General features: G+C 40.7%; 1 protein-coding gene across 1 annotated transcript in view; it reads left to right on the top strand.

The window, feature by feature from the left end:
• The window catches only part of ITGA9 (integrin subunit alpha 9), a 299,826-nt gene that overhangs the window by 185,405 nt on the left and 99,249 nt on the right, over positions 1-15,172 (top strand). The window contains exon 18 of the mRNA XM_038393132.2: positions 6,914-7,064. Coding sequence (XP_038249060.1) covers positions 6,914-7,064 — 151 coding nt within the window. The remainder of the gene's footprint in view (positions 1-6,913; positions 7,065-15,172) is intronic.

Here is a 15,172-nt window from a genome sequence, read left to right as displayed (position 1 = left end):
AAGAATTATAACATTCAAAAACCAGTTGGAGAACACTTCAATCTCTCTGGTCACTCGATCACAGACCTAAGAGTGGCTATCCTTCAACAAAAAAGCTTCAAAAACAGACTCCAACGAGAGACTGCTGAATTGGAATTAATTTGCAAACTGGATACAATTAACTTAGGCTTGAATAGAGACTGGGAATGGATGAGTCATTACACAAAGTAAAACTATTTCCCCATGGTATTTCTCCCCCCCCACCCCACCCCCCACTGTTCCTCTGATATTCTTGTTAACTGCTGGAATTAGCCTACCTTGCTTGTCACCATGAAAGGTTTTCCTCCCCCCCCCCCCCCCCCCCCGCTGCTGGTGATGGCTTATCTTAAGTGATCACTCTCCTTACAGTGTGTATGATAAACCCATTGTTTCATGTTCTCTGTGTGTGTGTGTGTATATAAATCTCTCCTCTGTTTTTTCCACCAAATGCATCCGATGAAGTGAGCTGTAGCTCACGAAAGCTTATGCTCTAATAAATTTGTTAGTCTCTAAGGTGCCACAAGTACTCCTTTTCTTTTTGCGAATACAGACTAACACGGCTGCTACTCTGAAACCTAATCCTGTTCAGTTGATCCTGTCTGCACTACAGCTTCTACTGTGTGAGGATATAAGACTTTGAATATCAGTGGGGAAAATGGTGACCCAGACCAACAGGGTAGGAGAAAGTCCTGTTGCATTCCTTCCCTTCCCTGTGAGTAATCTGCAGAGGTTAGGGAGGTTAAGTACAATATGTGGTTTTTTTTTACTAACTAGTAAAGGAAATTGGGGGATGAGTCCAGGCTTACCTTTTTTGGAATGTAGATTATGTCTCCCCAGATGCACAGTAACTAAAGCACTACCATTTTGGGTGGTGAGGGAATGAAAGCTGTACATCTTTTCTGGTAGCCCTCTCCCTTCCAATCTTTCTTTCCCAGATGACTGCAGCATCACTGTGTGAAGGCAATGCAAAGGGGATCAGGGATTGGGACAGAAGATGAGAGCAGATTAAAAGAGACACCTGTCATGTCCTGACATTTTAGAATTGTTTCCTTTTGTCAATAACTTTAGGGGGGGAAAGGAAAGTATTTCCTTTTTATACTTTGTGCTAGAGCCAATGAATTCAGAGTCAGGGGAAAGTTTTAGTTAATTAATCTAAACCTGATCCCTAGAAGAAGGTTGGAGCCTGATTTTTTCCAAAGGGCTGACCATCGCACATCCCATCCTCTTTAAGTCAATGGGTCTGCAGGTATTCAGCACCTCTGAGAATCAGGCCCATTCCCTTTTCCTATACAGAAGCTGATATAATTATATATTTATTGTGCATGCATATATAATATGCCTATAGCTATATAATCTTTCACACAACTTTCACCCAGCTCTCCACTTATACATACTGTGTAGCATAATTGTATTCTGTTCTTGTTTTAAAATTTGCTTAGTGATTGCCCCTTTTAGGTTTAGATCTATGCTTTCTTATTTTTAGATGATCTGCCTTGACTTGAACCATGTATCTGGGGGAAAAGATTAGCCACTTTAAAATTTTTCATTCAATGAAAAATAAAACAAAAGCTGTTGTTTGATTTTTGTTCCTTAGATTGTTTGTCTTAGCTTGTTGCAATGAAGCATGGCTTGGTTTATTTTCTTGTTCCCATAGGGTGACAACACAGCTTTACTGACATATTTTGACTCGGCAGCTAGCCTGTTTAATGTTCAGCAGATGCCTGAGAAGGATGGCATCATATTGGTACTACAGTTCATACATCATAGCAGGCATTCCATGCTCAATGACATCATGCCCCAGAGCAGTAAACAGGGCTTGGGAGCTCCCTTGCCAATAGGCAGATTCTTTTTCTTAATCCATTTCTTGCTGAAAGTGTACCTGATTCATTCCAGATGTACTCAGATTTAATGATTCAGGAAACTGGTCTCTTAAAATGAGACTTAAACACAATCTTCTGTTGCATTTCTGATGAAGATCTAAAATTCCTGTCAGCTTCGAACCACTGGGGCTTTTCACAAAAATCAGTAAGGATGTGAATTTGATGTTGGGGCTGTAATTCGCGATCAGTTAGTGCTCTCTTAAAAATCAGGTCCTCCTCTTCTATGGAGGAATATATTGTGAAAGATTTGTGGTTAATTTAACATCGCCACAAATGCCTTCATTCCGATATAACTCACTATAACAGATAATAAGAAAAGGAGGACTTGTGGCAACTTAGAGACTAACAAATTTATTTGAGCATAAGCTTTTGTGAGCTGCAGCTCACTTCATTGGATGCATTCAGTGGAAAATACAGTGGGGAGATTTAAATACATAGAGAACATGAAACAATGGGTGTTACCATACACACTGTAAGGAGAGTGATCACTTAAGGTGAGCTATTACCAGCAGGAGAGCGGGGGGAGGGGAGGGACGGGTTGGGACCTTTTGTAATGATAATCAAGGTGGGCCAGCAGTTGACAAGAATGTCTGAGGAGCGGTGGGGGGTGGGGGAATAAACATGGGGAAATAGTTTTACTTTGTGTAATGACCCATTCACTCCCAGTCTTTATTCAAGCCTAATTTAATTGTATCCAGTTTGCAAATTAATTCCAATTCATTGGAGTCTGTTTTTGAAGTTTTTTTTGTTGAAGAATTGCCACTTTTAGGTCTATAATCGAGTGACCAAAGAGATTGAAGTGTTCTCCAACTGGTTTTTTAATACTGTAATTCTTGACGTCTGATTTGTTAGTCTCTAAGGTGCCACAAGTACTCCTTTTCTTTTTGCGAATACAGACTAACACGGCTGCTACTCTGAAACCTATAACAGATAATGTCATTGTGGAAAGTGGTAACATTTTTCTCATATGCAGTACTTATTTATTGTTACTGCCTGTGTCTTTAATTTTTTATTAAAAAATCATTCTAAACAACTGTTCTACTGTTCAGTATTAAATGACTGCATTCTTTGGTTGTGACTGTTAAATCTGTAAATGCTACAAAATCAGAGGAATCTTTTTCCTGTTGTTTGCATGAGCAGAAATAAAAGTAAGTTGTAGATAGGATATGGAGTCAGTCATAACCCCTCTTCCTCTCAAATAATGGCAACTTCTAGACATTAATGATGAGAGCATTGCAGCTAGCACGTCCTTCACTTGATGAATCCTTTGTTAGTTTTCATCACTTGCTAAAGCAACACATACATCCAGATTTTAGTAAAGCCTGCAAGCTGTTAATCTTGTTTTTTAAGTGTATGCAAATACTGTGATTTTGAACTTGTTGGGAAATAATTCACATTAATGATGTTTTGTTTTTTTCTGTGTACTTGTGATTACTAGATGATCCTAGTAGTTTGCCATTTATGTCTTGGTAGGAGAATTTGTTTACTTTTCAATCCTAAATGTTTAAGATTGCAGCATTTGGCCTCTTGAGTTCAATGACTACTTGGAGAGTAGTCCCATTGATTTCAGTGGGAGTTTTACTGATGTAAACATTGCTAGATTTGACTCTAATTGACATTTTAATACCAAATTTTTAGTGAGGTCCCAGCCAGGGCTCTATGTGGATGCAATTTTGCAAATATTGCACCTTCGTTTGTTTGCATCATAATTGTGAGAGCAAATCCTACCATTTAGAAGGTTATGTATCTGCAAAGCTGTTACTTAGCCATCTCAGTGGTGGGATTTGTGCCTGCAATTAATTGCAGCCATAAAAATTCAGGCACAGTTTTTGCAGTTTGTACTGAAACAGTGAGAAGCTGTCATTTGAAATATGGGCCTTAATTTTAGAACGTGGTGAGCAAAGATTATAAACAAAATGGGCTAAGAAGATAAAGACACTAGAAATACCTCTTTATTTTGTGGGAAAGTCCCGCAGAATTTACAATGATGAATTCATAAGGATCAACTTTAAAGAAGGTGTCTAGAATATTTTATCCCAAATTTACTGCTCAGTCAGAAGTTCCCCAATCCGCTTCGGGGAACTTGTGATGTAACTATGGATATTGGATTCTAGAATCTTCTTTAGCTGTAGATGGGTGAAGCATAGTGTGTCTTTTCTCATGTTAGCTTGTGTTACCGCTTCAATACCATTTACCAGGAGAGCCTGTTCCTATAAGCTCATCATGTGTGGAAATCAACTTGAGGTCAGTATATGGGCTCTGTGTACATTGAAAGGATTGGGCTCTTAAACAGAGGTGGGCTAAAGTCAGAAGTGAAGATGCAAAATCGCATTAGATAAGCCTACTCACGTAAATTAGTTGTTTTCAAGGGTTTCGTTCTGAGTTGGAATTGAGTAAAGCAGAAGGTGCAAACATAAGACTGGTGTAAGTCCCAGGCACAGTGGTTCCTTGGTAGAAATCCTAGTAGACTCCATGGGAATTCTTATAATTTAAACTATTTTCAGTGTTGAAATGCTGCTTGGGCAGACAGCAGACTTCCTGATGATACCATGTGTGCTGCTCCAGGCATTGGTATACCTACCATGGTGTGGGTGCATGTTAAATTAATGGTGGAAGGATGTTTTTGACTTTGCTGATTGCACCTTATCTGAAATTCCTTATTGGCACTTTCCCCTGACATGCCACTAGAAGTTTCTTTTCTGAGCCACCACACAACTCCTTCCCAATGACATCCTCCATCTTTTCCATGGTAACTAAAGGTATGGCTACTGTGGCAGAGCTCCGACCTTGTCCCCGTGGGTCCCACGCTTCCAGGCGGTTTATGCTAACCTCAGAGGCTCACTGTGTCCCTCCACGTAGCCCTTCTCTTTCTAGGGCCAGGGATGCAGTCTACTGAGCCCTTTTCATCATAAGCCAGCAAGGAGGTTGGTGAGAGAACTCCCACAGTCTCTCTCGTCCCTACGGGCTTATTCAAGAACAGTTTAGCCTCCTGTCCTGACAAAGGCCTGTCTTCCCTTCCCAGGAGGTGTTTCTGTAGAGTCGGGTTGGGGGGAACCTAGGCTCGCCCTCTACTCCATGTTCGACCCCAGAGACCCTAATGGCAGCAGCTGTTGGCAGCTGACCTTTCACTGCCAGAGTTGCTACATTTCCCTGAGCCACTTCCCCACAGTTCCCCCGCTTCTCTCTCTCAACGCCTTCTTCACCCTTACTTTTTCAGTTGTTTGAGGGTGTCTTCATTACTCAGCTCTTCAGCTGCACTTCCTCTCCCCTGGCTCTCCTCGGCCTGACTGGAAAGAGCCCTTTTATAGTATCAGAGGGGCCTTAGTTAGTGTCAGGTGTTCACATTAACTTAACAGCTTCACCTGACTCTTTGCTGGTTAATTGGAAACATGTCCATCCTAACCTGGAGCAGCCCCTGCTCTGGTCAGTCAGGGAACAGAAAACTGCTTATCCAGGGGCCAGTATATCTGACTTCTACTACTTTGCTGTAGCCAACTGGCCTGGGTCTATCACACTACACTACGGGGACTATAGCAGCATAGCTACAGTGCCGTAGCTATGAAGGCATAATCCTGTAGTGTGACAGCCGATGCTGACAGAAGGGGTTTTTCTGTTGCTGTAGGCACACCACGACCCCATCAACAGTAGCTAGGTTGACGGAAGCATTCTTTGATCTACCTAGCTGTCTCTATGCTGGGGGTTAAGTCAGCCTAACTACATCACTAAAGGGTGTGGATGTTTCATACCCCTGAGCCATGTAGCTATGTTGACCTAAATTTTAAAGAGTAGACCAGGCCTAAGTGGAACTGGATTCCTTTTACACTAATGATCAATTCTGGATTGGTTATGTTTAGGCTGCTTTGGCACCTCTGTTTATTTTCTAACTTACGTTCAACATGCGCCCTTTTACTTCACTCCATTACCTCCATTAAACTCCTAGTACTATGTTTTTGGGTGTGTTAACATTTTATCTTATGCTTATTTTTGAACTTTTCTGGTTCTAGACTGGCCAGAATGCCTAACTGTACTGCAAATACCTAGTGACTGTGTGTGAGAGAGAGAGAGAGAGAGAGAGAGAGAGAGAGAAAAAGAGAGAAAACAATGTGGGATAGATGTATTACAAGTGTGTTGGGAAAGACAGATTTAGAATAAATTGATATGTATGTATGTATTTGCATTCTGTTAGCACCTAGGAGCCCCACAAGCTGCTAGTTCCTTCACAAACACAGATCAAAAAGACAATCCCTGCCCCAAAGAACTTCCAATCTAATTATTATTCAGTGGATGATTATAACTTCTTAAAATTCCTTTTCAGCATATAGTTGCTTTCTAGATGTTGACTAGCCCTCTTTGGTTTTGTCCTTTTCAGCAGAGGAGCTCAAAGTAAGAGGATTTTCAGAAAGTTACTATAATGTTAAAATAATCTTCCATTTTTAGGAAACAAAATAGAAGAGCATTTATCTTTGAATATTACTATAACAATACTTAGCCCCTACGTAGCACTTTATCATCAAAGTGCTGTATAAACCATAACTATTTAATCCTCACAATAGCTCTGTGATGTTACAGTAGATTAAAATAAGTTTGAGTAGCAGCTGTGTTAGTCTGTATCCGCAAAAAGAAAAGGACGACTTGTGGCACCATAGAGACTAACAAATTTATTTGAGCATAAGCTTTTGTGAGCTACTGTAGCTCACGAAAGCTTATGCTCAAATAAATTTGTTAGTCTCTAAGGTGCCATAAGTCCTCCTTTTCTTTTTGTAGATTAAAATAAGTATCTCAGTTTTACAAAGAGGGGTTAAGTGACTATCTTGCCACCAAGATAGCCAGTGCCAGAGCCAGGATTAGAATTGAGTCATTACTGGCACCCAGTCCAATGCTGGTACCATTATGTACACATCTCACATGTAATATGCATTTTAATATTGACTTTGGTCTCGTAAACAATTGAAGGTGGAAGGAAAAAAGTGAGTGAGTAGCAAGGCACTAACTTGTGTGTTCACTTCTGATTACAGTGTTGATGAGAAAACCCGCTATCTGGCATTGGGAGCAGTAAAGAACATTTCACTTAATATCTCCATCTCTAACATTGGGGACGATGCATATGATACCAATGTGTTCTTCAACTTTTCCAGGGAGCTCTTCTTTATCAAAATGTGGCAAAAGGTAAGAAAGGACAATCTCCCTGAAGGCAGACTTTGTAATGTTACTGCTAACATGCCTAATGGACCTGGGGACAAATTTAGACCCACTGTTAAATAACCATATCTCCAAGGAATTCTGAGATTGTATCCGCTTATCTTAGGTCTTTATTTAAGCTATTTGTTTTGTGAGTTTAATCTGTGTTGATGATGGACTGTGTATTTCTACACATATCGGACTGATCTGTTGCTGGTGCTGAGATGGCTATGGGAATGAAAAAGAAAGGTGGTTGTTTAGAAAGAGGTTGGTTGTTTTTCACAGTAGAATGTTTAGGATTGAAAAACGAAGAGACTGAGCTTTGATTTCTTCCTGTTTAGTATTACGCCTTTCAAATTTCTCATGAGCATAATCTGATGTAGGATCTAAGTTCTTTAAAAATAATAATTATCATCTTTTAACATAGAGGTGTGCCCAGAGATGGTTCTGAATGGAAGTAACACATGTTAAAGAAATTGTGAAGAGCAGACACTGTAAAATATAAGGGGAATTTTTATTATTTACTTTTATCCAAAATGGCTTTCACAATTGTTCCCTCTTTGCTGAAGCTCTGTCTGCTGTTGCTCGTTGGTCACATCATACTGAGCTAACACAGAGAACTTAAAAGCTACAGCAAAGATTGGGCAAAAATATATGGGTGAAATCGTGGCCCCATTGAAGTCATTCAATATATTTTAAAGACTCATAGTTTTTTGGTTATAAGGAAAACTCTTCCACTCTAGGGTGGGGGTGGGGGTGGGGAGGTGCAGGAACACTTCTAATGGACAGTAATTCTCCTAGCCTTCAATTTTGAGCATTATATCCCATTTTCAGTTACTTGTACGAACTTCAGAGCAATAGTTTTGTATTGTAATGTGTCGCATCAGACAACGTACATTACATTATATGCTGTAGCTCTTTGTCTAAACAAACAGAAATGACATCTGCCAGTATGCACTGTGATGTTAACGGGAGTTTTACACGTAGATTTCTAGGGATTGTCCTGGCTGCCATTGGAGTGTTTCCATTGACTTCAGTGGGAACAGGACCAGAACTCAATATATGTGCTTTAAATAATTTTGTTTTGTTCTGTAGGTAGGGTAGAATATCTTTTACACATGGATTAATTAGACGATTAGAGGCACCTCATTTGTTCCTTTTGGCAAGTACTGTCTAGGAACAAGCTAAAGATGATACTGTTACCCTCGATGCTCTAGCTTGCACCTGTGTCTAACACAGTTTGGAGACAGATGTGAGGAAGCAATTTCTGGAAGCAAATCAGAGATTGCTTTAAGGTTTATTTCACTCTTTAGTGAATCTTTCTAATATAAATTAGAAATTGTTAAGAAAATGTTCACAACAGATCAAGTGAGCGTATAGTATTACATTTTCAAAATCCTTTTCCTATACTGGTTGCACTATAATCTCCGCTCTTTTTTGATGCGACTGCTGTTCTGCCCCCCCCCTTTTTTTAACAACTAACTACTTTGTAGAGTCTCAGTGACAGGAGTGCTGTTGTGCAGTTTTACTCTACAGCAGGCTTTCACTCAGCTCTCTCATTAGGATAAAATACTCTACCTTTGGCCTCATAGTTTATCCAGATGGGAACTGGATTATAGCTGTGCATCAGTACCAATGTTACTTTCTCACTAACCATGGTGGATATAATTTGTCTGAAATATTCTTAATCACAAATTCCATAGTTCATTCCCAACTTCTGACATCTATACTCAGTACACATTGTAATACTTTTTATAAAATACATATTTTGTTCCTGGTTGAAAATTGCCCAGGCAAAAATCCAGACATAAAATACCAAATAAAAATGATGACTCAGAAGAATCCCCCTAGTGGAGCAGTTTCTGAGTGAAAGAGTCTATTATTGCACAGAAACGTTTAGCAACAACTGCCATTTAATGATTATCGCCCAAGTGGAGAGGGACCAACTACATGATATTCTTTCTCAGCAGTGGGGAACTTTAGGATAAAAAACACATGGCTAGCATGATGGGCTTTACTAATCTGCCTCTGACATTCTTCTTGATGTACGGTTAAGTGTCCCTCTGGTTTGTTTTCAATGTGTCTCCAGAATATTGCTTCATAGATTTAAATACAATGAACTTGCATATGGTGGTTATAACTACAAGTGAGAGGACAATAATTTGAGACTTTTAAAAAAGCCATCTTCTTAGACAAAACAAAATTGGTGTATAAGGGACATTGAGACAGAATGCCTAAGATTATGGCTTAAGGAAAATGTTGACCTAACTCCGTAATTATTAAAGTAACATTTATTTAAACAAATGTGATGTTATTGCTGACTTTTTTTCTTGTGGAAGCTGAGCATGCATGAACTATGACAGTGACATTACTTGGCAGAGCTACTGCTGCTTCTCATGGTGTGAAAAAGGGTACACTGACTGATATTGAAAAGATTTCATTTATTCCCCTCTCTGTTTTTTCCTTTTACTCTACAGCCAGTTGTCCTCTGTGCCATGGATGAAAGCCCAAAGTTTTCTTTCCATAGCCTCTGACAGTCAGTCCTTTAATTGGTAGACACATGAAGCAGAGGTTACATAAGGGGTTGGCTTTTCAAACCTGTACATTTACTTATTATTTTACTGCATCTCGAACCTGTTGCTTCTTTCAGTTATTAAACAGACTCAGCACTGATTGTCAGCTTTGCTGATCACTCAACACACTTTTTAAAATATGAAAAATGTTCAAATATAGACTGTAGTCACAGTATGCAAAACCAAATAAAAATATAAAGTAGCAGTTATATAATATCTATGCAAATAACTGAGATTTTTATATATATACACTTCAAAATTCATCCCTATATCACTGCCTGTTAAGGCTGTCTGATCCTTCTCATGATAAAACCCTGGTTTCAGTTGCTTATGGCTTTGCCAAATTTTAACCATTTGGGCTGAAATTTTTCATTCTCGTTATCTGTCTCAAACTGAGTATTGTAGGAAAATTTCAGCCAAAAGGGTTCAGCCATCTAATCTGGGAACTGGGCTCACCACCTCTAGGCTGAGTTACGTTGGCAGGACATTGCCCATGTGCTCCTGTTCTGAGGATAATTAGGACATCAGTCTCCAGGGCTGTCAAACTGTTAAAATGAAACTTTGCAATTCTAAATTTTTAAACTGGAATGTTCAATGAAGGGGTTTTTGGTTGGTTGGTTGGTTGGTTGGTTTTTTATTTATTTTTGTCTGTTTTGAAGTTTGACATAAAATGTAGGTTTCAGAGGAACCCCCCCGCCCAGCCCAGATGCCTCTCCTGAAGTGCATCCCCAGGGCTTGGGGTGCAGTGTGCCCCAGTATCCCTTCTCTCTGCCCCTACTGCAGCCCAGAAGGCAGGGATAAGGGATCCCTGGGAGGCAGGGGGGAAGTTTTGGGGCTGGCTCCCCCTCACAGCCATCAGAGTGCATGCTGCCCGGGCCCCTCTGCGCGCACAGCCTCAGAAAGGGCAGGGGGGCCTGGGAGCAAGGGACAGGGAGCAGAGCAGGAACAAGCAGCTGCCCTGTAGGGAAGGGGAGCGGCAGAGCTCCCCGCTCAGCATGGCCAGGGGAGGGATGATCCCCAACATGCTGGCAACTGGGAGTTTCCCTCAAACTGTCAGGTTTGCTCCCTGCTCTGGGCAAGCTCCACACAGCAGCGAGGAGCATGAAGGGGGAGTGCATTTGGCCAGGCAGTAACAGTGCTTCCAGTCACTCTGCTGGCTGCCTGCAGAACGCTCTTCTGTCAGGAGCTCTGGGATACATCCGCAGGACTTCCAGGACCCGAGTCAAGTTGGAGCCATGTGCACACAGGAAAGCAGTAGGGCTGGACCCCTTGAACTCTGCAGCATCCTGGGACCATAGGTCTGAGCCCTAGGTTAGCACAATTGGTATGTGGACGCAAGGGGCATTAGAGTTGAGCTTAGGCTCAAGCCTGAGCTTACATTGCTGTGTAGACATACACTGAGGCAGACACCTGGCACGTAAAATTTCAATCCAAACAATTAAAGTTTGGCTAAGTTATAAACAACTGAAAACTGGGTCTTATAACGAGAAATGGTAGGCAACCTTAATAGTTGGAGCTTCCACCTATACTGAAATTTCAGAAGCAAGCGATCATTTAGCGATAGCCCTTTTCTAAATCTGAAAACAGGAAATTATCATTCATGATAATACCTAATATATTTATAGCGCCTTTTATCCAGGATCTCAAGGTTATACATAGGGATATTATTATTTATACAGTCCCACAAGGATGCATAGCATGGCCCTCCATAGGAAAATATCTCTCCTGCCCCAAGGTGTTCACTCTCTAAGGACTAGATTGAAGTCTTTGCTCCTAAATCCTGAGTAAGGTGTGAGGGACAGCTGTGATCACCCAAAGAGACCTGTGAAATGGAATGGTGACTCACGCTTATTATTCATTTTCATTACAGTGGCACCTGGAGGCCTTACCTGAGATCCAGGCCTGCCTTGTGCTGGGCAGTGCATGTGCACAATAAGAGACAGCTCCTGACTGGAAGAATTACAATCTAAATAGACAACATATAGGCTGGGTGAAAGGAAGTATGATTATCTCCATTTTATAGATGAGGAAGTGAGGCATAGAGATTAAGTGACTTGCTCAAGGTCACACATGATATTTATGGCAGTTCTGGGGGAATTTAACTCAGTTCTCCAGAGTCATACTCCAGTGCCTTGACCACAAGACTAGACTTCCTTCCCCCCCTCCCCATATCTATTTCATATATCTTCTTCTCGTCTCTTTCCTACAGCCCCGCCCCCCTTCTCCTTCAGAGAAGTAATTTGCTGCAATCCTTTATTAGCAACAACTTACTTTTCTACCTTGCATGAGCTATATTATGCACTTCCATAACGTCTTTCCAAGTGTGTGGAAGCACATTAACTAATTAAACCTCACACTACCCCATACTCTCATTTTACAGATGAGAGAACTGAAGCCCAGAGGGGTTAAAGACCTTGTTCATAGCTACCGTAATGTGTAAGAGGTAGAATGAGGAACAGAACTCAGGAATCCTTGCTCTCTGATACATGAGACCATACAGTTTTACAGGTGCATACGGGTGTGAAAGAGCATGTTTTTGCATTGATGAATAAATCATATATATTAAAATGCATCAACTGATTAAATGATTCAGTGTGAGGATTAAACTTGTAGTCTTCATTTAAAAAAAATCTCACCTCTTGATTAAGAATGGTATTTGTTACTGTTTTTGGCAAAGAAATTTCTTTGACCCCTTTTCTGTGTCACTTCAGATCATGAACTAACCTCCCCTTTCCATAAAACTAAAAGTAGGGAATTAGAAAATGTATATTTTATTATCCAGTGATCTTAATTGTGTTTCAGAAAAAATGTTGTTATTCAGAGATTGAAAAATTCCCTTAATAGTGGTGATCAGAAAGCTTTCACTGGCGCATGTGTGTGTAAGGGACAGAACACTGAACGATCAGTTTCTGCATAATTTAACTTTCATGTGAACTGATGCAGTGTGCTCCTTGAATCTGTCCACAAGAGGAGAATGATATTTGCTGACGATGGTTGTCAGCAGCAAGCATTTCCCTAACCATTCCTCAGCTGGTGTTGAAAATGTTTAGCTGCTGATGTAGACAAGATAAAAATGTTTTCAACAGAGGATACAGTAAGAGTGACAGAATCCGGAGGCATCATGGCATACTTTCTCTGGCAGTGTTGGAAACACACTCAAAAGTAGTAATAATAATGCTTCGTTTTTACATAGCACCCCCAGATCTCAGTGTTTTACGATGGGAGGTAGGAATCTAGGAGCCTAAACCATTTGCAACACTAGATGTGGGGAGAAGAGGTCAAGGGAGGCCCATTGCTGACAATCGTTTCCCACTATGGGTGATTTCTGGCAGACCCCATGAGTCCATACTCAGCCAATAACCTCTAATGTCTCTGTTGCTTTTCATAGGTTTCCCAAGCAATAGCTGAGTGAAATTAACAAGCCTCTGGCCTAGAACAGAGCAAATATAATGTGAATAATTTATTTGAGAAGTTTAGCCTGCTTTTTCCACAAGAAGGCCATGATTTCCTCAGTTTTCTTCATTATTCGTATTCATTTAGTAAACAGGTTTCTTAGTTCTGATTGGTCAGATAAGTTACGTGATATTGTTTCTGTTCCCTGGTTAGCTGAGAGCCCAAACATTTCTGGTGCGAACACTGAAATTCTCTCTCTACGAACATTAGTGGCAGTAAATTTGCTTGATCACAGGTGTATGGAATGAGAACACAAAAGGGGAGCAGTGATTGGTAAATCAAATTATTTCAGTGTTGGTGGAAGTGTTCTCATGTTAATTTCCCAGGTTTACTCTGGTCTGTTTCATGGCTGCTATTCACACTAGGTAGGCAACAGTTAAACTGACAAGAATCAGGTCAATTCCACTCTGCTGCTGTTGGGGAAAAGCTCTGAGCAGCAAAAGCAAGGTATGAGAGCTATTCATGGGGGAGGAGGGCATAAAAAGGGATAAAGGAAAGTGGGGGAGTAATCTGGAGTGAGGGACAGAGAGAAATCCTTTTCCTTAGCAGTAGCCAGTTCTGGGGGCTTCAAATTTATCATATACTTATTAGCCAGAGGCTGAAATGACAGGAGGACTGTTGCTTAAAGACGCAACTGTTGGTTATCAAATGCAAATCTCCAGTTCATTATCAAACTTTAAACCACCAGGCACAGGCACTGACTTTCATTTTTTCTGGGTGGGTGCTCCACCCCACTCCACCCCCTCCCCAGCGCACCCCGCCCTTGCTCCGCCTCTTCCTACCCCCACTGTCCCTCTCCCCCCAGCACTTCTGCCTGATCAGCGGGTGGCTGCTGGGTGCTGAGCACCCACTATTTTTTATTGTGGGTGTTTCAGCCCTGGAGCACCCACGGAATCGGGGCCTATGCCACCAGGTTTAATTCTGCAAATTCTTTTCTTTTAAACCGTGACTTCTCCTCATTTACATCTTATTTTTAGTTAACTTCACCCAAAATAAATACAAATAATAGATCTCTACCATTAGAGAAGCTCTCTGTAGTCCTGATTCTATGTATCCTCTTAAAAACGATTTAATAAATGTCCAAGGTAAAGTGATGTTACTTTTTATAGCTGAGTTTAATTTGAAATTTAAACCCCACTTAAAGGGGGTTTAAGTAGGGCATAGGCTATCTATTGGCCCCCTACATAGAGGTGAATTTCACCTATATATATTTTTTCCCATTACTTTTAGAAAAATGTTTTCCTCCCATTAGCCAGTGCTGACATGTAACACTGAAACCAGTATCCACTGAAGACAGTAGATCTCAATGTATTATAAGCTCATTATACTTGATGACAGTTATCTTTACATAGTCAGTCCTCCCAGGGACAGATCATTCTGCCTTGTCCTTGTGGGGAGCAATTTACTCCCTCTTCTTCTTCTTCTTGCATTGATTTAACAACGTTTTTCTAGGTCTCTTCTCCCAATACCCCACTCATTAAATACCTTCTGAACAGCATAAGTTCAGCATGGGCAGCTTAGATGGCTTTATGGTTATACATTTCATGTGTCTTCAAATGTAATAATAGGCCTGTAAAGACACAGAAATGGTTAAAGTGAGAGGAAGAGGATGAACTAAGATCATTACAGCTTTTTTTTGTGAGCAAATATAAATTTATTTTGCAAAATGCTTAAGTAATATCTCCTCTCCCCACCCACCCCCAAACTTAAATTCCTGGTTCTACTCTTAGCTGGCACTGCTTTTAACACCGAGGTTTAGCAATAATATAATAGCATCCAGAGTGACAAACCTTTTGGAACAAAACATGTCCCCTGTCTCTTTTAGGAGTGGGGTTTAAATACCAAATTAAACCCAGCTTAATGACCTTTCTAGAGGCCATTAAGTAACCATCGGCTTTCAATGGCTTATTCTTTATAGCACCAAACAGTTGGTTCTTCGCTTGTTTTACTTGTAACTTGAATCTAGAAGTTTATCAGCCTTTGGTCCAAAAGGTCAGTTCCGGTCTCTTGGGAGTTTCTTTTGCTCACTTTTGAGACAGGCAGCTCAAGATGGTGCCACGAGATAAATGG

The sequence above is a fragment of the Dermochelys coriacea genome, chromosome 2, assembly GCF_009764565.3.
Source record: "Dermochelys coriacea isolate rDerCor1 chromosome 2, rDerCor1.pri.v4, whole genome shotgun sequence".
NCBI lineage: Eukaryota > Metazoa > Chordata > Testudines > Dermochelyidae > Dermochelys > Dermochelys coriacea.
The sequence above is the reverse complement of the archived record's forward strand: the minus strand, read 5'-3'. Positions and strand labels throughout refer to the sequence as shown.